The sequence below is a fragment of the Hypomesus nipponensis genome, chromosome 2, assembly GCF_054491055.1.
Source record: "Hypomesus nipponensis isolate SF chromosome 2, ASM5449105v1, whole genome shotgun sequence".
Lineage (NCBI taxonomy): Eukaryota > Metazoa > Chordata > Actinopteri > Osmeriformes > Osmeridae > Hypomesus > Hypomesus nipponensis.
Window position 1 is genome coordinate 9,848,229 of NC_140362.1, and position 23,040 is coordinate 9,871,268.

At 43.9% G+C, this 23,040-nt stretch overlaps 2 protein-coding genes across 2 annotated transcripts; both read right to left on the reverse strand.

Moving 5' to 3' along the window:
• Positions 1–4,139: 4,139 nt before the first annotated feature.
• Positions 4,140–6,499, reverse strand: LOC146300694 (uncharacterized). Its single transcript, XM_084704537.1, has 5 exons — positions 6,430–6,499; positions 5,925–6,201; positions 5,643–5,797; positions 4,566–4,842; positions 4,140–4,460 (listed from the first exon to the last, which is right to left on the reverse strand). The coding sequence occupies exons 1-5, from the start codon at positions 6,497–6,499 to the stop codon at positions 4,310–4,312; spliced, it is 930 nt and encodes a 309-aa protein (XP_084560663.1). The 3' UTR covers positions 4,140–4,309.
• Positions 6,500–14,374: 7,875 nt separating this feature from the next.
• On the reverse strand, positions 14,375–21,890 carry LOC146300695 (B-cell receptor CD22). The gene is made up of 11 exons (XM_084669438.1): positions 21,774–21,890; positions 20,831–21,626; positions 20,346–20,603; positions 19,886–20,155; positions 19,094–19,363; positions 18,099–18,368; positions 16,483–16,564; positions 16,228–16,276; positions 15,995–16,081; positions 15,663–15,790; positions 14,375–15,569 (listed from the first exon to the last, which is right to left on the reverse strand). Exons 2-11 carry the CDS (start codon positions 21,075–21,077, stop codon positions 15,449–15,451), a joined length of 1,782 nt encoding a protein of 593 aa, XP_084525564.1. The 5' UTR covers positions 21,078–21,626; positions 21,774–21,890; the 3' UTR covers positions 14,375–15,448.
• Positions 21,891–23,040: the final 1,150 nt, after the last annotated feature.

Consider the following 23,040-nt stretch of genomic DNA (forward strand, 5'->3'; position numbering starts at 1 on the left):
CACCAGAGTATAGCCGGCTGCTAAGGTGACATCCTGGAGCTCCTCTCGTAATGCTTGACTAAACAACGTAGGTGATTCAGTGTACTCCTGCGGTACAACTGAAATGTATAGTAGACCTGGCGAAACGTGAATGCGAACAGTTACTGGCTCTCTTCTGCAATGGGAACAAAGAAGAAAAGCAACCAATAGTCATTTACAGGGCTAGAAAGTAACAGGGTTACTTGCTAAGTATCGTAACAGAGTTAGGCACAACAGGATGTATAACACAGGCATTACCAGCTTATAAACCCATAATAAACTTCCAAGTATTTGATTAGCCTTAAGGGATCAAATTGACCTAAGTCTACCTATGACTCCTTGTTTCAACAAAGCATCAATAACTGGGACAATACCTTTCCCTACTTCTCTATCACTAGCATACTGAGGTCCGGTTCTCAAGAGTCGTACTACAAACAATGATAACAATATGATTAGCTTGTGTGGACCACAGGAGCTCAGGCCCAGCTTCTAGCAAGGCCACATCTGCGGTCGCTAAAATCTCTGCATTCCACTGCTGGGGGATGTGTATGGAATTGCTAGGCCAAGTGTTCTTTATCCTAAGGAATAGACAAGAAACATCAGTAGTGCATATCATTTCGGTTTAGTTTGCACAACAAATTCCTTTCGAACAGATTTATTCGACACCCCATAGTTGAAAGAAATAGAACTCTAACCTCAAGGATTTCAACCTATTTTTTTCTTTACTTTAGAGGATTCTAACCTCAGGGCCTCTAACCCTATTTTTTAGAGGATTCTAACCTCAGGGCCTCTAACCCTATTTTTTAGAGGACTCTAACCTCAAGGACTCCAACCCTATTTTTTTTTTTTTAAGCATATTATTTTCTTTTCGTAAGAAATTCATTTGCAATGTCATTAATTTCTCAACTTTCTTTCCTGCATTCTCCTGCATCAATGTACAATTATGTTTGACATAATCCATAACCATATCAACAGTTTTTGTTCTCCCGATGTAGAACCTGTTTCTTAACAAATTCAGCTTTTCTGGAACCGAATTTTCAGAGTTTCCCATGTTAGAGTAACTCAACTCAGAGTTCAGGGTTAATCTCAAAGTTTGTTAAACCCGCTACCTGGAATACCCCCCAGAACATCAGTTGGGGTAAAGATGCATACAAATATGTTAAGCCTGAAAATATATATCACTGTTATAAGTTAAAGCATTTTGTGTGTCCTAAATGCTTTTACAGCAGGCTGTATATCGTAAGCCTGTAAACTCAATAGGTTGGAATGGACCTGGGTTTTCCTTTATATTGTAGTGTTTGGTTTAGAAAAGGATGGCTCTAGCAATAGTATAATGTTTATATGTGTACTTGTGCAGTGTTTCCTCCCTTTTTTTAGCATGCTAAAAATAGCCTTTCAATTTGGACTTGATGGCCGATGACCCAATATTTTGGATTGCAGAAAGGCACGTTCTCAAAGAGATCAGATAAGTTAACACATTAATATATTGCATTTATCCAAAGTAAAGGTGTATTGGTCCATGTATTCCAACTGAAATATTTTGGTATGCGTCTCTTCAATGCAGCGTTGTTTTGAGCACTACAAAAGCACGTGTGCAGAACAATGGCGCTTGCGAGATCGCCATGAGTTATGGGGAACACAGATAAACTATGAGCCATGAAAGCATGACACAGCAGACAAGTTGAGCATGGAAACAGAATTCAACTTAAATACTTTCTTAACCAGTGTCTGAAATGTACAACTACAAAACGTATATACATTTTCACATCAGCACAAGCAACGAAATTCAACAGACTGCCCTTTGAGATCCTGTGAGACCTAACGTTTGCGACGTTTTAACAGACATTTTGACTACCTTTACCGGGGCTTTGAGAATTACTTTAGTATCTACACTCACTTTTGGCGAAAACATGAAAATAGTCGGCATGATAACTGTCTAGGAGGACAAATGTGAAACAAATTCTGTGCAAGGGTAGACGGCAAGCCCTCGCCCCTCGCCTTGAAGCAACGGCCCCGGTGGATGTAGGTGGTATTGCATTTACGGTTAAGTTCCCTTGTCTTCCGGTCGTTTTTATTCTATTAACTCCAGTCAACATTTACAAAACTATCTCCCCCAATACTTTTTGTTCGATTCTCGAACCTGGCTCATACTACTAGCTTTTTAATAGAATATTTTTTCCTGATTTTTGCTAAATTTGAAACCAATCCGAAATGGGTAAACTAGCACCCCATTTATTTGCCTACGCCAATAAAAGTTGCCTGCAAATGCGCTCGCGGATACCATAGAGTTAATATAACTAGAGACAGCTACTTCTGTCTTCCAAGATGGCGTCCCCATTCATTTCTATGAAAAGTGCTCAGTGGCGCAGTGAGGCAAGCGAGAACGACGCAGCCATCTTTCCACTTCCGTGTCTTCCGGTCTAGCTTTTAACTGTGGCTCTTTTTTTCCCTAGCTCCGAGACCTCGTGCGCGCTTGCAACTAGCTGTACACGTAATACTTTGCGAAAACCAGTCGCGAGCATAGATTGATATGGTTACGAGCCTATGTTACGAGCGTGTGAGCTAAGGCATTGCAGTGGCAGAATGGGGTACAAGTCCGATAAGAATCAGACACATGATGCAAACTCAACGGAAATGTATTCTGTCACTGTATAGTATTCCTTTCACTTGTTTTTTAGAAATAGGCTATAGGGCTAAATATAGGGCTATTCTAGATGGAACTCATCTAGTTCATCTAGGTTGCTTTTTTTCTTCGTGATATGAGTATGATTTCCAACGCATTGTATCGGATGAAATAAACTGTTAGCATGAACAGCTCCGTCTTTGTTCTCGCCAGGCAAAGCAAGCTTTATAGTTATTTTGGTAACCGAAATCTTCCATAATGCATTATTTTTCTATGGCTCTGGTTGTTCCCCAATACGAGACCCTCCAGACCCAAGTTCCCGACCAAATGTTTTTGTGGGCGGGGAGAAGTTGGGCTGGCAGCCAGGCTAATGTCGTGGAGCAAGAATGTTGGTTCGCGTTCGTTACCATACCGTTTGAATGACGAATTTTAAGGATTTTGTGTTGAAAATAGCATCTGATATTTACACAGTTAACAGACATCCTTCTCTTGAATTCAACATCAGAGACGGTATAATGTGAGACTTCTGTCTCTCCTTGAATCGCGCGCGCTCCCGCGAGGGGGTACCAATCCAGAGAGTCATGCATCGGGTGATAAAATGTCTTACTTAAGAATCTCTCCTTGTGTCCCATTTTAGACGATTATTACTTTTAAACCGTTTCAATAAAAGCCACTTTTTCTACTATCACGTCTCTGTATTGTTGTGTACCCACGGGTCGGACATTTGGAACCTGTACGGTTACATTTACTCTATGGATTTTGTGTCAAACAACAATAAATGTGTTAATTGTATAGCCAACACAGGCGGATGTTGCGCTAACTGTGTCAAGAGTTTAGGAAAGTTCTTAAAAGTATTGACAAAATTGCCATAGCGATTGTAAAATACTGTAATTCAGTTGAGAAGGTGATCGGCTGCAATCTGCCTACCGACCCTGAGGTGAGCGAGAACGATTGTGGCCGACCCCTCCCACCCTGGCTACTCCCTATCCAACTACTCCCCTCCGGCAGAAGGCTGCGGTCCATCAGGACCAAAACCTCACGCCATAAGAACAGTTTCTTTCCATTAGCTGTTGGCCTCTTCAACAAGGCCAAGGGCTCACACTGACTTTAATGACTTTTATAACAATCTGCACGATGACACCTTGCCACATTGCAATTAGCAGTCTTTGTATCTTTTGTACTATTGTATTTTTTGTAGGCTTACTATCTGTATTTTTAGATTGTAAATTATAGCTACTTTGTTTTATCAAAATCCCCTTAATATTAGCTAGGCTTTGTTCCTTTTGTATAGTTAGATGAAATATTTAAGTTTTAAGATTCCTATATGTTTAATGTATGCACCTTCCTGCCAAAGTAAATTCCTTGTCTGTGCAAACTTTCATGGCGATTAAAACCTAACCGTTACTGATTCTGATTCTGATTCTGAAAAGGAATTAAAGTAAAAAACGATATGTGTAAACATAAGAATTCATGCAAATTATTTTACTGTGTTACTTAATTAACGAATTAATGGATACTTTATTCATCCCAAGGGAAATTCAGTTAATCCAGTAGTTTATACACATATACACCTCACCGACATACATACATGAAAAAAAACAAAAACGTATTTGACTGAGTAGTGAGTAACTATCTGATAAAAAGCTGAAAACTAGAACTATCAACATTTTAGTTTAGGGGTGACCCATACACCTCCACCTCACACAATATCAGATAATCTGTCCTTCCCGGAATGACCACGTTGACGTAGCGACCCTCCATCCCATTACAATGGAATGTGTGAGTAAAGCCACCAGGAATTGAAGATATTACTGCACACCTGAAAAGTTACATGAATGTAGAAGCACAATAAGTTGTAACACTCGGCATACAGTAATGGAGTTCAATGGACAACAACTGGATGACTACTACTCCCACAGTTTACCTGGGATTGTTATTGCCGTTGTTGTTGAGGGAGTGTCCAATGCGAATTTCAGCCCCATTGAGTCTAGCGGGTGACTCATAATTAGTGATTACAACAGAAAAAACTTTGTAGACCCTGCGAAGGTCCAGCCTCCACCAGGGATTCAAATCTGCTCCAGTGTGGGTGCAGGAGGCCTGTGCCCACTTACTGGCAGGGTTCCCGTCTATAGCATTGTATGCTAATCCTGTTGAATGGAGTGACGACTGCGTAGCTTTTCCTTGTAAAGCCAAATTATCTCCTAGAGTAGTGAAATAACAATTAATATTAAAACGATTTACTGTCAGGTGGGAGTTGTGGTGGTGGACCTACATGTAAGCAGAAGGAGACCAGAAGATCAAAGAGAAAACTGAGGGGAAATCACATTCACAATAGACAACAGCTGAGTGATTGGGTGATACAGGAACAAAGTGAACCAGGAACCAGGAGAGAGAGACAAAACCAGGACCAGAACATACACCCAGCGAGACTGACAGAAAACACAATGGGCAGGGAAAAATAACAAACCGGAAAACGAGAAAACATTCTGAGGCCATTGCTGAGACAAATTAAGTGCAAAAAACATTTGCGATTACTACACATCCCACTTTGTTCAACTATACTGTAGTCACTACTACACATTACTATTTGCTTTTACATTCTCTTTTCAGTAAAGTTTTATGATGCTGGAGCAGGGAAACATCTAAATCAAGCAGGACAGGGGCTCTCGAGGACCAGGATTGAACACCCCTGCTCTAGGATATTGTCCAATGCTCCTTTATTCAAACTTTGGTTTTAAAAATAAATTCTGCAGCACTGCTCTGATGCACCTCTCCTACTCTCAACTTCTCTTTTGACACACCAATAACCTGCCTCACATACTCTGTGGCAGACCTTTGGTGACATGAAAATATCAGATGTTCAGGATGCTCTCCATGACACAGTTGTGTGGCCTAAGAGCGGCAGCATGGTGGCGCCTAGTGTATTGATCCATGTGTAGTAGTGTAATTGTATTTCACATCATAATGTAATTTGTATAAAATGTAACACACAGATACTTACTTGTCGGAGCAAGGTACCCATAAACCTCAACTTCACAAAGAGTCAGAGTTTTTTCTGTTCCCGGTAGAACTACAGTCACATAGCGTCCCTCTACACCTTTGTCCCACCTAAGAGTGAGAGATCTGCCTGCTGGAATGAAGTTAATGACCCCAGCCCTGAAAAAGAGAGAGAAATGGAGGGAGGTAACTGAGATTAGAACAGAGAGAGAACATAACACATTTATCATTAAATTAAAATGTTGCTCCGCTGTTGAAAATGAAGCTGAAGCTTGTATTATCTTACAGTGGGTTGTCAATGCCATCGTTCTCTATATGGTTTCCGATGCGGATCTCAGCCCCATTGAGCTTCTCATGGAAAGTATTTCTGTTGGTGATGGTGACTGAGGTGACAATGTACGTGTCAAGCAGATCCACTCTCCACCAGGGGTACGCTTGAGTGGTAGTGTGAGAGCAGGACCCAGCCTCATATTGTGAATTTCGGTTTCCATCAATGGCGTTGGAGGCATGACCGATATCATGTATAAACGACTGGGTAGCTTTTCCATGTAGGGCAAGATTTTCTGAATAGTAATGGGGGTAAAAGACATAAAAAACTCATACTCGACCATATTGTTGTTTTTCCCAAATCTTTTTGATATCCCAAGTTTGCACCTGCATCAGGTGTTTGAACCCCATTAGTCATGACACAATCTGTGAGCTACAGCATAAGTCATGTAATAGGAAATGCACACGTGAATAGTAAACTTAACTAAACAACATGTTAGAAAACGTATGAAGAGTTTGTTTACTTTGGGCAGCGGCCCTAATGGACAGCCCAAGGAGATCCAACCAGAGGAAGAAAGTCACCTGTTTTAACATACTAGCAAAGTAGCAACAGAGAAACCCATGATTTATAATAGAGACGTGTTAGTATTGTATTTTTTTTTTTAACATGATTATAAAAACATTATAGCAAATGTTACAAATAAGATGAGGCCTTCATACTATAACATGCTATTCAGTTGCCAGTTATATACACAGCAGTCGTAGAGCACAGTTAAGTTAATGCATTTTAGTTGCAAGTTCAATGTTCAAAGTTTTAGAATTGATAGAAAATTATAAAAAGCTCCCCTAAAACAAAGCCCAAATATTCAGATTAATAGTTGAATCTGAAAACATATAAAAAATATTATTTATTTAAATGTAAACATCCAATTAAGAAAAGGTAGTTATTTCCGTTTAAATATGTGATACTAAAAGTAAATTTGACATTGCAACACATTGGAAATCTCTTAACACAAGAGCTTGAGTAAATAAACATCAGCTTGTAAACATGTTTGCTTTAGTTTGTATTTATACAAATGGAAGGACCTGTCTCAGAAAATGAATGTGAGTCAGTGGAAACCTTTCCATTTCATTGATTTATCAGACACTCTTATCCACAGCAACATACAAATAGCACATATACAATAATTAGTATAGCAGAACATAAGAATCAGAAGTGCATATTTCTAATATTATAACAATTTTGTGGGTTGGAGTTAAGGAACGGTTTGGATTTTAACAGTCCCTAAACATAAATGATTGCTTCACACGACCACATTGTTTAAGTTTAAACTAAGAAACAAATGACGTCCTAAAGAACTATTTTACCTACCTTGATACCCAACAGTGACCACAAGACTTTGACGTAAATGTTCTTATGGGAAACCATGATCAAGCTGAGGTATTTATACAATACACATGAACCAAGTTTTTTTTGATAGTGCTTGTTTATTAGTAAAACGTGCCACACTGTTGAAGCTTATCTGTATAGATAGGCTTCAAGGGGAGGGTGAGTCGAATTACAGCGATCAAAGGTTTAGGAAATCTAGTTTAATACTAGACTCAAGGTTCATATTATTTTACTTATTCAAGACAGAGAAACACTTAAATGATATCAGTCTTTTTCATTCCTCTATTGATCCCTTTAATGGAAGTATATGTCCAGAAGTATCACCCTCCACCGTGGGGTTTGTCAGGAATGCAAACGTAGACCCAAAAGATGTGTGTTTCTTCCTTTTATTGGAAGCAGAAAATAACAAACAAAAGTAGATCAAAAAGGCATGACTCTCACTCTGTGGCAGGTCAGAGAAAAACTTAAGCACAGAACTAAAAATCCAAGCCACTTAAAAAGCACAGAACAAACAAGGCACAGGTGAAAACAATGTCATAATGAGAACAGATTAATAGAACCAAAAACACAGCGAGGGCCTCTGGTGGCCAACAAAGGGTCACAACCCTGACAGGACCCCCCCGTCTAGGAACGGCTCCTGACGTTCCTCCTAGGACGGTCGGGGTAACGTTCGTGAAAGTCACGAATCAAGGTAGGATCCAAGATGTCCCGGAAAGAGACCCAGGCACGCTCCTCCGGGCCGTAACCTTCCAAGTCCACCAGATACTGAACAGAACCCCTCACTCTGCGGGAATCCAGTAGCCGATGCACCGTGTATGCAGGCCGACCTCCAATGCACCGAGGCGGGGGAGGCGGTCTGACAGCAGGAGTAAACGGCAATGTGACTACAGGCTTCAACAAGGAAACATGGAAGGTAGGATTTATCCTTAGAGACCTGGGTAGGTACAAACGATAGGTGACTGGGTTCAATCGTCTGGCAATGCGGAAAGGGCCGATGAAACGGTGAGCAAGCTTGCGAGACTCCATATGCAAAGGCAGGTTCCTAGTCGAGAGCCACATTCGTTGACCAGGACGTAAAGCAGGCGCAGCTCGACGACGACGGTTGGCCTGGATCTGATACTGCCGAGAGGTCTGGAGAAGCTTGTGCCTGGCCTTCCTCCAGGTAAGGCGGCAACGGCAAACAAAACGTAGAGCAGAAGGGACCGCGACCTCCGCCTCCTGGTCAGGGAACAGTGGAGGTGTATACCCAAACTGGCACTCAAAAGGGGACATGCCGGTGGCTGCGGAACGTAGAGTGTTATGGGCGTACTCTGCCCACATAAGAAAAGACGTCCAAGAAGTTGGGTTGTTTGCTGCCATACACCTCAGTGTGGCTTCCAGTTCCTGGTTCAGTCTCTCAGTTTGTCCGTTGGACTCAGACTGACCGTCGTTCCTAGCAGTCGACAGAAGGCACGCCAGAAGCGGGACGTAAACTGAGGACCTCTGTCTGTGACGATGTCCTGTGGGATTCCAAAGACTCTGAACACATGCTCTATTACTTTTTCCGCAGTCTCCTTGGCAGATGGTAGCTTTGGCAAGGGTATACACCTGCATGCTTTGGAAAACCGGTCAACCACTACAAGAATAGTAGTGTGTCCTTGGGATGGTGGGAGCCCCGTAACGAAGTCCATCGAGAGGTGTGACCAGGGCCGTCGAGGGATGGGGAGTGGTAGTAGCAGTCCCTGAGGTGGTCGATGGGGGACCTTTCCCTGGTTACACGTAGGGCACGCTGCCACAAACGTCCAAGTGTCCTCCTTCAAGGAGGGCCACCAAAACCTTCTTTGGAGAAAGTCAAGGGTCCGAGTTACTCTAGGGTGGCAGGTAAGGCGAGAACTATGACCCCATTGCAGAACTTGAGACCGGACAGTGGTTGGAACAAAGAGTCGGTTAGCAGGACCCCCTCCTGGGTCCGGTTCCTGAGCTTGGGCCCTCCTTATGGTGGCCTCAATCTCCCATCTAACCGGGGCCACCACTTTCGTGCTTGGTATGATGGGTCCTACTGGTTCCTCATGACCCGGTGGTGAGAAAATCAGAGACAGGGAGTCAGGTTTAACGTTCTTGGACCCCGGCCGGTAGGACAACGTGAACTGAAAGCGCCTGAAAAACAGCGACCACCGGGCCTGGCGAGGTTCAGCCGCTTAGCCTGTTGGATATATTCAAGATTCTTATGGTCTGTAAGAACCAGGAATTGGTGTGGCGCTCCCTCAAGCCAGTGTCTCCATTCCTCCAATGCGAGTTTCACTGCTAACAGCTCCCGGTCCCCTACATCATATCTTCTCTCAGCAGGTGTCAAGCGATGTGACATGTAGGCGCAAGGATGAAGCCTGTTGTCCACCCCTCGCTGTGAGAGAACAGCTCCCACTCCTACGTCCGAAGCATCCTCTTCGACGATAAATGGCTTGTCAGGGTCAGGGAGGATAAGGACAGGAGCAGAGGTGAAACGGTGTTTTAGTTCCCGAAAGGCCCCCTCGGCATCCGTGCCCCAGATGACTTTGGAGCCTTTACCCTTCGTGAGAGCTGTGAGAGGTGCTGCCGTTGTGCTAAAGTTTTTCACAAACTTGCGGTAAAAGTTTGCAAACCCCAAAAAACGTTGAACATCCTTCACAGTGGTGGGGGTAGGCCAGCTGGCAACGGCCTGGACTTTCCTTGGATCCATCTGGATGTTACCTGGACTAATGACGAACCCTAGGAACTGCACCTCAGAAACATGGAATTCGCACTTCTCTGCCTTTACATATAAGTGGTTATCCAGGAGACGACGAAGGACTCTCTGGACATGCTTGATGTGTTCTTGCACAGACCTGGAGAAAACCAGTATGTCATCCAGATAAACAAAGACAAACTGGTTCAGCATGTCCCGGAGGACATCATTGATCAAGGCCTGAAAAACAGCCGGGGCGTTGGTAAGGCCGAAAGGCATGACCTGATACTCATAATGTCCTGTCGTCCCCCTGCCTTATGCGCACCAGGTGGTAAGCATTGCGCAGATCAAGTTTGGTGAACAGCGAGGCACCTTGAAGCAGCTCGAAGGCAGTGGACATGAGGGGTAGGGGGTAGCGATTTCGGACCATGATCTTGTTGAGGCCCCTGTAGTCAATGCACGGGCGGAGGCCGCCGTCCTTTTTGCCCACAAAAAAGAACCCCGCTCCGGCAGGAGAGGTAGAGGCTTTGATAAAGCCAGAGGCAAGGGCCTCCTTGATGTAACTATCCATAGCCACGCGCTCTGGAAGGGACAGTGAAAAAATGCGGCCTCTAGGGGGAACAGAGCCTGGGAGCAAGTCAATAGAACAGTCATAGGACCGATGTGGTGGTAACGTGGTGGCCTTGTGTCTACTGAAGACCTCCTTCAGTGGATGATACACGGGGGGAACTCTGGAGAGGTCAAGGCTCTTGGGACTCGAGAGAGACTTCTGAGGAACAGGGGAAGATGCACGTGGCATGGCAGGTGGGTCCCCACTCAAGGATAGTGTTCTTGGACCAGTCAATATGGGGGTTATGCCGAAGAAGCCAGGGGTAGCCTACGACTATAGGAAACGCTGGAGACTGAATGAGGTAGAATGATCTCCTCCTGGTGTTGAAGTATTGAGAGGTGTAGAGGGGGTGTTTGATGGGTGACCTCACCATGTCCCAGAGGACGCCCATCCAGGGCGGTGACAACCAGGGGAGAAGAAAGGGGCTCAGAGGAGAGGTTAACCCTTGTGCTGCCTTCGGGTCACATGACCAAAAGGTTCATAACGAACCATCGTTGTGTTTACCCGATTTTACCCAATACAAAAGCAAATAAAAATAATTGTATTTTAACCTTCGCAATGTGGGGGGTCTGAGACAGCCCAACGGTTAAAAGAAAATGCTTCACTTTGTTTTTGTATGCGGTAAAGTTGTCGCAACCGAAGGTGGGTCACAATGACTGATGGGTCAGAATGACCCGAGGAGAACACAAGGGTTAAGCCTCCTGGCTAGGGAGGTGTCAATGAAATTCCCAGCTGCACCGGAATCAACCCAAGCCTGTTGCGAATGTGTAACGTGGCCCCAGGAGAGTGTGACAAAAGAGCTCCAAAAGAGCTCCTGTACTCTGAAGCCGCTGGGTCCATAGTGGCTTAGTTTTTCTGTCAGGAATGCAAACGTGGACCCAAAGGCATACTCCAAAAGATGTGTTTCCTCCTTTTATTGGAAGCAGAAAATAACAAACACAAGTAGATCAAAAAGGCATGACTCTCACTCTGTGGCAGGTGAGAGAAAAACTAAGCACAGAACTAAAAATCCAAGCCACTTAAAAAGCACAGAACAAACAAGGCACAGGTGAAAACAATGTCATAATGATAACAGATTAATAGAACCAAAAACACAGCGAGGGCCTCTGGTGGCCAACAAAGGGTCACAACCCTGACAGGGTTTGAATGAGCATTGGTTTTTATGTGGGTATACAATGATGATCAAGGCGAGTTTTCCTACATAAGGCTAAATTCTCAACAAAAACTAGGGAGAATATCATTTTGGGTAGCAAAGCATGGCTAATTGCCATTCTTCGTCATTTGCAAGCCATTGAGCCTCTCAGAAAAAACATTTCTGTTGGTGATGGTGACTGAGGTGACTCAACCAAAGGCTAAAATTATCCAAAAACAAGTGACCTTGATCAGAACTTCAATTTAAAAGAAGCCTAACACTATTGTTAAGTTACAGTATGTGAACAGCATTGTGTTTACACATGTGGCTAGTATCCTTAATTATAACTATAATAATGATAATAAATCATACAAAGAGACATTGTTTATTTCCTTGGGCTGTGGCACCAATGGACAGCCCAAGAAGACCCAATCAGAAGACTAATATCAGCAGTTTCAACATACTAGCAGGGAGACAGAGAATACCATGCTTCATATTCTACAAATTATCATTAGGGGAGAGTGGGGTGAGTTGTGCCAGTTGACCGGGGTGGGGTGAGTTGTGCCAGTTCGAAAACAAGTGGTCTCGTGGCACAACTTGCCCCCGGTGCGGGGTAAATTGTGCCTTTAAAGAGAATACATTGGGGTAAATTGTGCCATTGATTATTGTGAGTAAAACAGTATATCTTCATCTCAGAAACTTTGATGCTTATATAAAAGCTAGACCAGTTCAATACAAAATGACTCATTTAAGGTTTACTTTAAGTTATATTACAACACCAAAGGCCGATTTTCTACAAGCATATTGTACATCACAGACATCCCAACCTGCAGAGACTCATTTCAGGGAGGTGGCTTCCCCCCCCCCCTCAACCAGCACATCAGCCCCCCCCCCCTCCCCCCGAATCAAGACGTGCGATATGCACCTGTCTCAACCAGAAATTACCATTGGACAGTCTCTCACTTGCTCTAAATACAAAATCCCTGATTTCCGGGAGATTGTATAGCATTTTGCAGGCGTCAGGGAGCCTCTATTGAAACGCGAGACACTCCCGGAACATCCAGTAGACTTGGGATGTCTGGTATCAAAGGTCAATTTTCTTAAACAAGGCCAATGGCTTCATGAACACATCAGAACAAAATTGAGTAAAAAAACAAAAAACAAAAATTATATTTAAAGGTAATTTATGTTCAGAACAAAATGAAATTAAAATGAAGACCAAATTGACTGCAATTTGGCCCTTGGCACAAATCACCCCAATCCCACATTTTTTGAAAAAATGCATCATCCACCAGTTTTGAGCTAAAATCATGCTAGCTATATAGACTCGTTGTATAGCTTACCAAAGCACTAAAACATGTGAAATGTTTTCAAACTTGTCTATAACTCATACACAACAAAAACCTTGATCATACAAATTTTACTTTGGAAGGAAAAAAACAGTTTTTCGAACTTAAATGTGTTTACCTCTCATGCACTGAGGCTCTCTTCTTTACAGGATGAGTAAAATGACTGACTCTTCAAAAATGTGTGGTCACATGACCAATTTCTCCTATGGTTTCCTAGAAACAGGGGGTGGCACAACTTCCCCGCTGGCACAAATCACCCCACTCTACCCTACATATTAAACAATACATTGTGTAAGAGGACGTAGGCCTGCTACGCCCTCTATGGGGGGTGAGGTGGAGTAAAGGCGTCGTCAGGGTGACCAGGTTGAGAGGATTACACTAATGACTGTGTTTGTACCCTGAAGGTGCTGATTGAGGCTACAAGAGAGGAACGAGGAGAGGAACAAAGGGGAAGGGGAAGAAGGACGGACGAGGGAATGATGTCTCTCTAAAAACATGATGTGGTTGAATGAAGAACGCACATAAAAGAAATACAGCATTTTCTTTATTTTGAGCCTTGTCTCTGGTGTTTGTTTTCTCGTTACGCCATCACAGTGGAGCCGTAAAGATATAGGTGTCATACAAACGCTCACAATTGTGACAAATGGATTTAATAAAAATATACTAGAAATAAACACATGATTTGCTTTTGTTTCATCTTCTTTGTTTCATGTTCAACATAACTTCAACAAATACATTGTATTATTCAATAATTAATTATTTCATCATTAACTTATAACCACCTACCTGGTACTAATGTCGATCTGTTGAGAAACCCCAACCACGGGTATTTATAAGTGAAATAATCTTTTTTCGAAAGAGTTGCTGCTGCGGGAAGTGAGAACGTGGTGGTGGTGGGGGGGGGGGTACTGCAGACAGAGGCAGGGTATTCGGGTTTCCCCTTAAACACTTGACATGTGTTCGTGCAGTGCCTGTCAGAGTGCTGTGGTAATTGCAGTGCCTACTGCCCATGGTCCCATTTACCCACCCTTTTATGAATTGTATGTCTGGTTTCATAAAGACTCCTTTCTGCACTCTTATACCCTCATACATGTGATAGGGGTCTTAGGGGTGTTGCTAGACCCTTTGTACAGGGGCATGTGCCCCAGTATAAATCTGCTGTGCCCCAGTAAAAAAATCTAAACCTATTAAAAAAAAGTTTTAACAATAATTGTTAACAATTATTTACTTTATTAGTCAGTGAATTTATTTAAATTGATAGGCATTCAGAAACAGACAGAAACAAAATCTCAAAAGATAGTTCTGTGAGAAACCAACATTTACTGTTCATAGAATTCACCTGTACTCAACTCTTATTCTAGGCACAGTTCACTTCCTGAGGGAGGGTTTTAGTGCTTTACATATATAGTCTTACTGTTACATCTTCGTTGCTGAGAATCTTTTATGATCATATGATGTTTTACAAATGCCACTTCTTGCAATTACCACAGTAACTTACGGACCATGTCAAGCCCATTTCACTGTAAAATCGGAAATACATTTCTACAGATTACAAATAGAAGAAGTTAAATAGAAAACCCCATATGTGGTCTTATTTGCCTGACTATAACTTATACTTGCATTCAAGTCAATTTGACAAAGCAGCTACTACACGTGAGGCAAGAAACATGGGTTCAGTCTAGATAAGATAGTGTGCACTTCAAACTGATCTTCTATTTCCTTACTGGTATGATTACATATAATCAATCATGATTGAATCAATCATTCAGTAAACAAAAGTAGGACTGTGTTACAGGAATAATGAGGAAATTGAAGAGAGAGTGATGACTGATGAGTCTTGATAACAGTTGGTCTCCTTCCTTGTATTTATGTCAAGCACAGATAACAAAGACAATCAGTTAACATATTAACAACAGCTTACGTGTATAAACTTTATTTAACCAATAGCAGGCTGAAGTATTTTCATAATCACTGGATTACGAGTTCAATAACAGATTCCATACATATCTGTTTAAGACAAACACGACTGTCTTCCTCATCCTCTGTGCTGTTCCAATCTCTTTTCCAATCTATATGCAGGTACTGCGAGATGTGTGGCTAACATTTCATGCTATCAATGGACATGCAGCCAAAGCTTTGACTCATCAACACATTTGACAGAATCACAGTGGGCTAGACTGAGGTAAAGCTACAGTTGCTGTGTTCTTTAAGCTGCTACAGACAATTGAAATCTACTGACAGTAAATTAGACGTAGTAGGTCAACATGTGTCTATATGTATGTGTGTGAGGAGGCTTCCAATCCTCTGTGGTGGGGGGATAGAAGGGAGAAATGCTGCTGGTCCCTCTTTGGTCAGGTGTTCTTAATTCTCCTCTGCTGCCCTCTATTGATGAGGCTGTGCCAGGACAGTGTAAACAACTTTTGTAGAATCCTTGGAACCTCTGTCTCCCTCCAGTGGTAGATTAGCTTTAGGTTTTGTGACCTGCACCTGATCCAGACTGCCACTGGAGGATGAAGAGGAGAAGATGAGGACGATGAGAGAAGGAAACCAGGTTGAGAAGGTAGGAAAGAGAAGGGTAGGTGAAGGAGGTATGTACCTGGGTTTTCTAGAATAGTGTACAGTAATGTAGTTGAGGGCAGAGCTTTCTGCTTCTGTGATGGGTGGAGCATCTTTCAAGGGAACAATGGCGGGATGGGAGGTCTCACAGAATTCCTCCGGCTCTTCCTATACCACACACACAAAGACACACAAACACACAAAGGAAAAGAGCGAAAGTAAGGTGGAAGGGGAACCTCAGAGTGCAAGACAAATAAGGTAAAAGCACAAGAATAATTGAGTAACAGATCACATATGAAGTGTCCCAGGTTTCACAGGATAAAAACATGAGGTAAATAACCAATGTATTCTGTCTGCCTCTTAAGGTCATACCGGGATGTCTGACATGTTGCTTTGCCTGAGATGAAACGTCTGCTGGACAGACTCCTGGAAAAGGGTGTCACCTGTCACAGATGCTCTCTGGGATCATAGACACACACAGGGCAGAGGACAGAGAGAAATCTACGACTATCATTATAGAGACAGAGAATGAGATGGGGAAAACAAAGATCTGCAATCAGTTCAATAGAGAAATCTCTAGACCGTTGAAGAAGTGAGACTCGTACCTTTTTGATTTCTTCTGGAGACTCCATGTCTACACGGTGCATGTTTTTACTAAAAGACAGAAACCCAGTAATGCCATAGATACAAACAGTCACACATTGAAGGGAATTCAACTGGCTCAGGATCAATTTCCGTTCAGAAACTAAAGAGAAATTCAAATTAAGTGGTTGAAAATTTAGATTTTTATAAATATTTCTAACCCTATTGTATTGACAGTGAGCTTTATTTTTTGTTTAGCAATGACTCCATCCTGTCACCTGATCATGATCGCCACGGTGAGAGTAATGAGTCCTGCGGATACGCCCACTGCCGATGCGAGGGCTATGACCTTCAGACGTCCTGCCAAGCAGGAAGTACAAAAGGGTTTCGAATTAGAGAGGTGGAGGGCACAGACAGACCGACAGACAGACAGACAGTGTGATAATCATGTTTTGATCACGTTGTATGATCAGACGTCTAGTCCTTTCCAGTGTGTTCCTATCGGTAGTGACCGATAGGAACTACAGGAGAAAGCAGAAGTAACACCAAGATCATGAGACGTTAGCAAACTGCGTTTGTGTAGTGGAGGGAAGGGGGTTACAAGTAGTCATGAGTGTTACAAGGGTCAAGCAATTGCTAAATTAGGTCATATAACAAATGGACAAACAATTGTATTGATTTTTTTGTCCTAAAAGATCAGTAGTTGTGTTTGTGTCAGTAGATTTGTCAAATTAGGCAACTTTCCTTCCCTAGTGCTGTGGTTAACCATACCCTGGACACTCCCTGTTCCAGCTACTCCCCTCCGGCAGAAGGCTGCGGTCCATCAAGACCAAAACCTCACGCCACAAGAACAGTTTCTTCCCATCGGCTGTTGGCCACTTTAACAAGGCCAAGGACTCACACTGACTTTAAATCACATTCTGCACAATGACACCCTGCAAATTGCATTTTGCACTATTGTATCGTTTGCACTATCTGTATTTTTTTGTATTTTTAGGTTAAATTGTAAATTATGGCTACTTATATTTTTATTTTTGATTCCCCTTAGTATTAGCTAGACCCCCCTTAGTATTAGCTAGACTTTGCTCCTTTTGTATAGTAAAGCCCAATTTATACTTAGGTCGCAGACACTTTTGAAAAGGTCGCCGACAGAAATGGCGTCACGGTCGACACTTTTAACCGTCGCTTGAAAGTGTCGCCTACCAGGAGAAATTTCTACTGGCGCTGATGTCGTCACATAGTGTCGTGCAAGTGTGATTGGCTAGATAGACGGCACGCGTCGTTGACTGCATTGTTTTGAATTTTTAGTGAACGCTCAACAGCTGTTTAAGATGGAAGGAATATAGGAGAGATTGGCAGAGCAAGTTAGAACATATCCACACCTTTATAATGTCTCTCAAAATTAGCTACAGCCATTTTCTCCGATCGATCACCTAGGGTAAAGCATAAACAATGTAACCATAGCTACGAATGTAACAGTAAAATGATTCCGTTTACGTCACGCGAACCTTGAGTACAGGCGACTGTTTCCCGAAGTATAAATGCAGCAGCCTGAGCGACACTTTTTTTCTTTTCGTCGGCGACCCTTTCAAAAGTGTCGGCGACATAAGTATAAACTAGGTTTTAGTCCACATATTTAAGTTTCAATATTCCTATAGGTTTAATGTATGCACCTCCCTGCCAAAGTAAATTCCTTGTTGGCGAATAAAATGGCGAATAAATCCTTTCTGATTCTGATTCTGATTCAAAGGTTGACTGAATCTGTCAATTTAGCACGTAGAACAGAGCACCATTTAACACTGTTGGGCTGTTTTCCATATAAAATTGAAGTTTGAAATAAAGGAAAGACATAAATTGTAACATTTTTACAATCCCAGCATTCTCAGGAGCTGACCTCTGACCCTGACAGTGAGGATGGGTGAGCTGTGGGTTCCGATGCGGTTCCGGGCCTCGCAGTAGTACTGTCCGCTCTCCCCGGGGCCAACCTCATGGAAGGTGTAGCTGGAGCCTGATCGGGTTCCCCAGGCCTGTGCAGAGCCCAGGCGGTGCCAGGTGAAGTTATCCACAGCAGGATTGGCCTGGCTGCTGCAGGTCAGCGTGAGGGGCCGACCCGCATCCACCACACCGGAGGGACGGGCCAGCACGGAGGTGTTCTTAGGAGGGTCTGGGAGAAGTTGGAGGGAGAGGAGAGGGAGGACAGGGGAGGAGAGGAGAGGGATTATAATAAAGGAAGACAAGTAATAACAGAAACAGAAACGGAGTGACAGCAGGTAAGAGAGACATGGGATCATGGTAGACAGATAGGCAGCCAATGAGAGATAGGAGTAAGAAGGAGAGGAAAAGAGAGAGAGAAAATGGAGTGTACAGGAAAGAAAGAGTGAGGGAGGGAGAGAGGTATTGATGGTGGATTGATTAGTTCCCTACAGGACAGAGGGAGGTGTGGGTGTCCTGTTGCAGACAGAGGTGAGACCAACCCCTCCCCTCTCCTCTCTGGGAACCTGACCTGAACACACAGAGGCTCAGCTCACCTGAACACAGGGAAGCACAGAACAGATGGGACCTACTGTCTAACCAGAGGATACACCATTTACATGCATTTCATTTTGACCAGTATTTTTTATGCAAAAGATACCAGGGTGATGGCAACAAAAAATAAGACATAATTAATCCCAGCCATTAATTGTCCCAAACAAATGTTTGTTAGTAGTATTGACAGAGTACCTTAAGAGACATTAGTCCTCATGAGTTCTCTGTGACAGACACTGCACGTATACAATACTTGTGAGCACACAAATAGCAGTCATTACACAATATATTTAGACAGACAGCAATAGGTCAGCAGTACTTAAAGTAAACCGCAACAAACAGCAGTATGTCAACAGTACTTACAGAGCACAGTGAGGGAGGCAAACGGGGAGGTGAGGTGCCCCAGGCGATTCCAGGTGGTACAGTAGTACTGCCCAGCGTGGTGGGAGCGCACACTGAGGAAGGACAGGTTCTGTCTGGTTCCCTTGGCCCAGACCTGATCCCCCAGCACCCTGTACCAGGCCCAGCGGTCCACAGGGGGCCGGGCTTGGCTGCTACAGCTCAGGTTGACAGGGGAGCCCTCTCTGATGTCACCTTGAGGGCTGAAAAGAACCCTGGTGCCCTTTGGGGAATCTGGACCAGCAAAGAAAAGACAGCTGTAAAACCTTATCATAGCCTGCATGGCCTGCATGTAGATACTGACCATTATACTTATTTCATAATTCTTTTTAAGCTAGCATAGATGGCTTAACTGCAGTGAAAGTAATAACTAATTAGGGATCTCTTGTTGTGGTCAGATGTGATGCAGTCAGCAGGTTTCTTTCTGTTGGAAATATGTTAGTCATAGCTTGGCCTATATCTGGTTAAGGAAGTTGAGAGACTGAACTGAAGTAACCACTTTCTCTCTCTCCTTCTCACTCTGTCTCTCTCCCCCCGCCCCCCCCCCCCCCACACACACACACACAAACGTACACACAGAACAGGCAGTTGACTATGTTATCTTGGACTTTTTTAACAATAAAAAACATAAACAACACAGTGTAACTCAAACCAAGTTAGTAACATCTAGCTGCAAAGCAATGGCTGTTAGGAGTGAGCCTCAATTCAGATCAGGCTAGCTGTGGGGAGGCAGTGAGGGAGAGAGTGTGTCCTCACAGCTGACGCTGAGCAGGACCGCTTTGGAGCGCTCGGTGCCCAGAGGGTTGCGTGCCACGCAAGAGTACTCCCCGTGGTCGGTGTGTGCCACCCTGGGCAGGAGGAGCTGGGGACTGAAGCTGTCCGGGATGCTGCCACTCTCCTGGTCCTTGAACCAGGCGAAGCTCTCCACGGGAGGGGCGGCGTTACTGCTGCAAGTCAGGGTCACTGACTCCCCCTCTGACACTGGCCCCCCAGGATTGACCACCACATACGTGGAGCGGGGGGCATCTGTGTGAGGAGGGGAGAGAAGGAGGGAATTAGGCAAAGGCAAGAGAAAGAAGAGAGGTAGAATGATCAACGAAGAAAATATGGAAGTAAACAGAGAGATGGAGGGATACACATTCCTTCTACATATCTTGTGTTCTTCACAGCGTGCTAATGTTGCTACCAATGATTGACAGAAATGACAACCACTCACATCCCATTGCCAGGACCAGTGGCGGGGACTGGACGTTCTGTGGTGGGATGGGCCGGCAGGTGTAGGTGCCGGCGTGCTGGCTGTCAAAGTTATAGACAGTGATCCAACGGTCAGGCGAGCCCAGGTTGAGACCGTTCCTATAGAGAGCCAGGGTCCGGCCTGGCGCCCCGCATCCTCGTGCTTGGCAGCCAAGGTACACTGTCTCACCCTGGGCAAACATGTTGGCCGTCCTGGCTGGGTGCACCTGAACCTGGAGGTCTGAAAAACACACAAAACACAACCACAAACAGGTATACACCACTGTTAGTTAGCCGATTTGGTTTAGATTCAATTCCACCAACTCTGCTGCCAGTATTTCAATTAAGTATTGTTACCAGTGTTGCACCAGTAACAAACCATGTTATTTCATTGGCTGTACTGTACCTTATTTCTCCTGTTATCTCAGTGTTAAACTTGTACATTGAAGCTAATATCAGTGCCTTTACCTGTGACGGACAGAGTGACTGTGTCAGGGGAGGTCCAGCGTCCCTGGGGGTGGTCTGTCTCAAACCTGAAGTGGTACTGGCCGCCATCGCTCAGCTTCACGCCCGTGATCTGGACGCCACAGCTTCTCTGGCTGCCCGTGTAGCGTATGCGTCCACGGTACGACAAGCTAATCATGGAGGGGTCTGAGTGGTAGGCCAACTCCCTCTTGCCCTCCGCCGACACACGGAACCACGTGACCCGCCTCATTGTGTGACCCGACGGGTAGTCATAGCGACACGGTAGTGTGACGGTGGTCCCAGCCCAAACGCAGATGTCCCTACGCGAAAAGGTCACGCTCCACCTTCCTAGACAACCTTGAAGACACACACACTTCACCTACTCCAAACAAACCCTCTGTATTCTCTACTATCTACAAAACAAACAGACCCTCAACTACTACTTTACTACCACTCCCTGGTGCTAAAAATCCAGTTGAGTATTACTGTGTGCCACAATGAGACAGTGACACATAGCCTACAGTGCTACTGATGAGGCACAATGTGGAAGAGTGGCTGGCTTGACTAACGCAGACTTGCACAAAGACAGATCAATACCTTTAAATAACTTGTGCGTCATGCAAGGGCACCTGTGTATTTTTAGAGGAGAGGCAATGAGCGGTTTGAAAACGTGAACACAAAGTGTTACTTTGTCCAATTGACATCGCCAAATATATATTTTTTTTGATAGCTTACCTGGCAAAGCAGCAAGGATGACACTCAACGCTAACGCACCTGCCAACATCTCAGCGCGAAAACGCTACAATGCCACATTCCGGAGAGAAAAAAAGAATTGAGACGCTAGCGGGGGTCTTGGTAACGATCAAAGAGCTAACTGGTGTAAAGTATTAAGAAAAAAACACATTTTAATAAGCTTTTCAAATGTCATCCTGACCCAGAGACTCACCTCGCCAAGTGCGTGTTAATGCTCAGGAGTGAAGTCGGTTGGTGAGCGCGCAGAACGCGTACGAAACAGTTGGTAGTAATACTGGAGATGAAGTGGTGGCGGTCGTTGTGTTGAGGCTTTTTCTTTTAATGCTCAAGAGGAAACGAATGTGCACAGCCCCCTAGGTTATCTTTCTAAACCAGGAAAACCTCAACGTTACAGAATTTTGCTGCAATTAATTCAAATGGATAGGCTATGCTTGTTGTGTTTAACCTAACGTGTACGTTTTCACTTTGAGAAAGAAAGGGTACGTTGTTTACCTTGAGTTAATTGGACAATCAGGGATAAGCCATGCAATTTATTGTAAAACGATCGAACGGATACAACGTTATATTAGGAGCCAAACTGCTAGTGGTTAGAATAATCCCTTTGATGAACGTTTTGGCACAATGATATCAGATAAATGTTTATGATTTTATTTGTTTTGTATGTGTTTCCGAAATTAACCCAAAACATTCTGAAGAGATGAAGAGAACATAAGAAAAACAGATTGTCCTGGTGTAGATTGAGATGAGAAGAACCTGTGTGTTTGTGTGTATGTGTGTGTGTGTGTCTCTGTGTGTGCAGTGTGCGTGTGTACTAGGACTCAGATGGAAGAAGACATCTCTCTCTGCAATGTCTTTTCCATGTGTAGGTGAACAAGGAATGAAGACCTAGAAAGGGATGATGGGGGCTGTTGGGGCTTCTGTAGGAAAACAGCTTCCCCTGGGCCAGAGCAGCTTCACTCAGTAGCCACGGAGGAAGGGGGTGGTGTTGGTGGTAAACGTGCATGCGAGTGTGTGTTGAGTTCCAGACATTCATATGACTGGATGGCTCATTCACATCATAGAGCAGAGCCAATGGGGCCAGCCAATAAATTTAAGGTAATATCTTATGGGTTATGGTCTGTTTTTCCTTTAGGAGATTTGAATAAACACGTATAGAGAGAGAGGGAGTGAGTGAGTGAGTGAGTGAGTGAGTGAATGAGTGAGTGAGTGAGTGAGTGAGAGAGGCCCACATGTTAGAGGAAGGGGGGGTTGCTGTCAGGCTCATTTTCTATAATACCTAACTTTAATTTCAGGATTGGGCAGTGTCCAGGTGGCTGCTTTAATGTGCTCCAGATGTTGTCTACAGTCCTACTGGCTTTTCCAGCGTTCAGGTTGAGAGTCGTAAAAGTGGGAGATTTTCACAGTTCCGCAGACACCCTCGTGTTCTAATTCTCCAAGGGGACGGAGAGCGAGCAAGACCG

What these genes read in the sequence shown, in the direction of transcription:
- LOC146300695 (XM_084669438.1), bottom strand. Translation starts at nt 21,077, where the DNA reads ATGAGGCGGGTCACGTGGTTCCGTGTGTCGGCGGAGGGCAAGAGGGAG. An exon ending in ACCGTGGCGATCATGATCAG is followed by an intron (nt 16,277 to 16,482) that starts GTGACAGGATGG and finishes TCTGTCTTTTAG; the next exon opens with TAAAAACATGCACCGTGTAG. An exon ending in CTCCAGAAGAAATCAAAAAG is followed by an intron (nt 16,082 to 16,227) that starts GTACGAGTCTCA and finishes CTATGATCCCAG; the next exon opens with AGAGCATCTGTGACAGGTGA.
- LOC146300694 (XM_084704537.1), bottom strand. Translation starts at nt 6,499, where the DNA reads ATGTTAAAACAGGTGACTTTCTTCCTCTGGTTGGATCTCCTTGGGCTG. An exon ending in GATGGCATTGACAACCCACT is followed by an intron (nt 5,798 to 5,924) that starts GTAAGATAATAC and finishes TCTCTTTTTCAG; the next exon opens with GGCTGGGGTCATTAACTTCA. An exon ending in AACGGCAATAACAATCCCAG is followed by an intron (nt 4,461 to 4,565) that starts GTAAACTGTGGG and finishes GTAACTTTTCAG; the next exon opens with GTGTGCAGTAATATCTTCAA.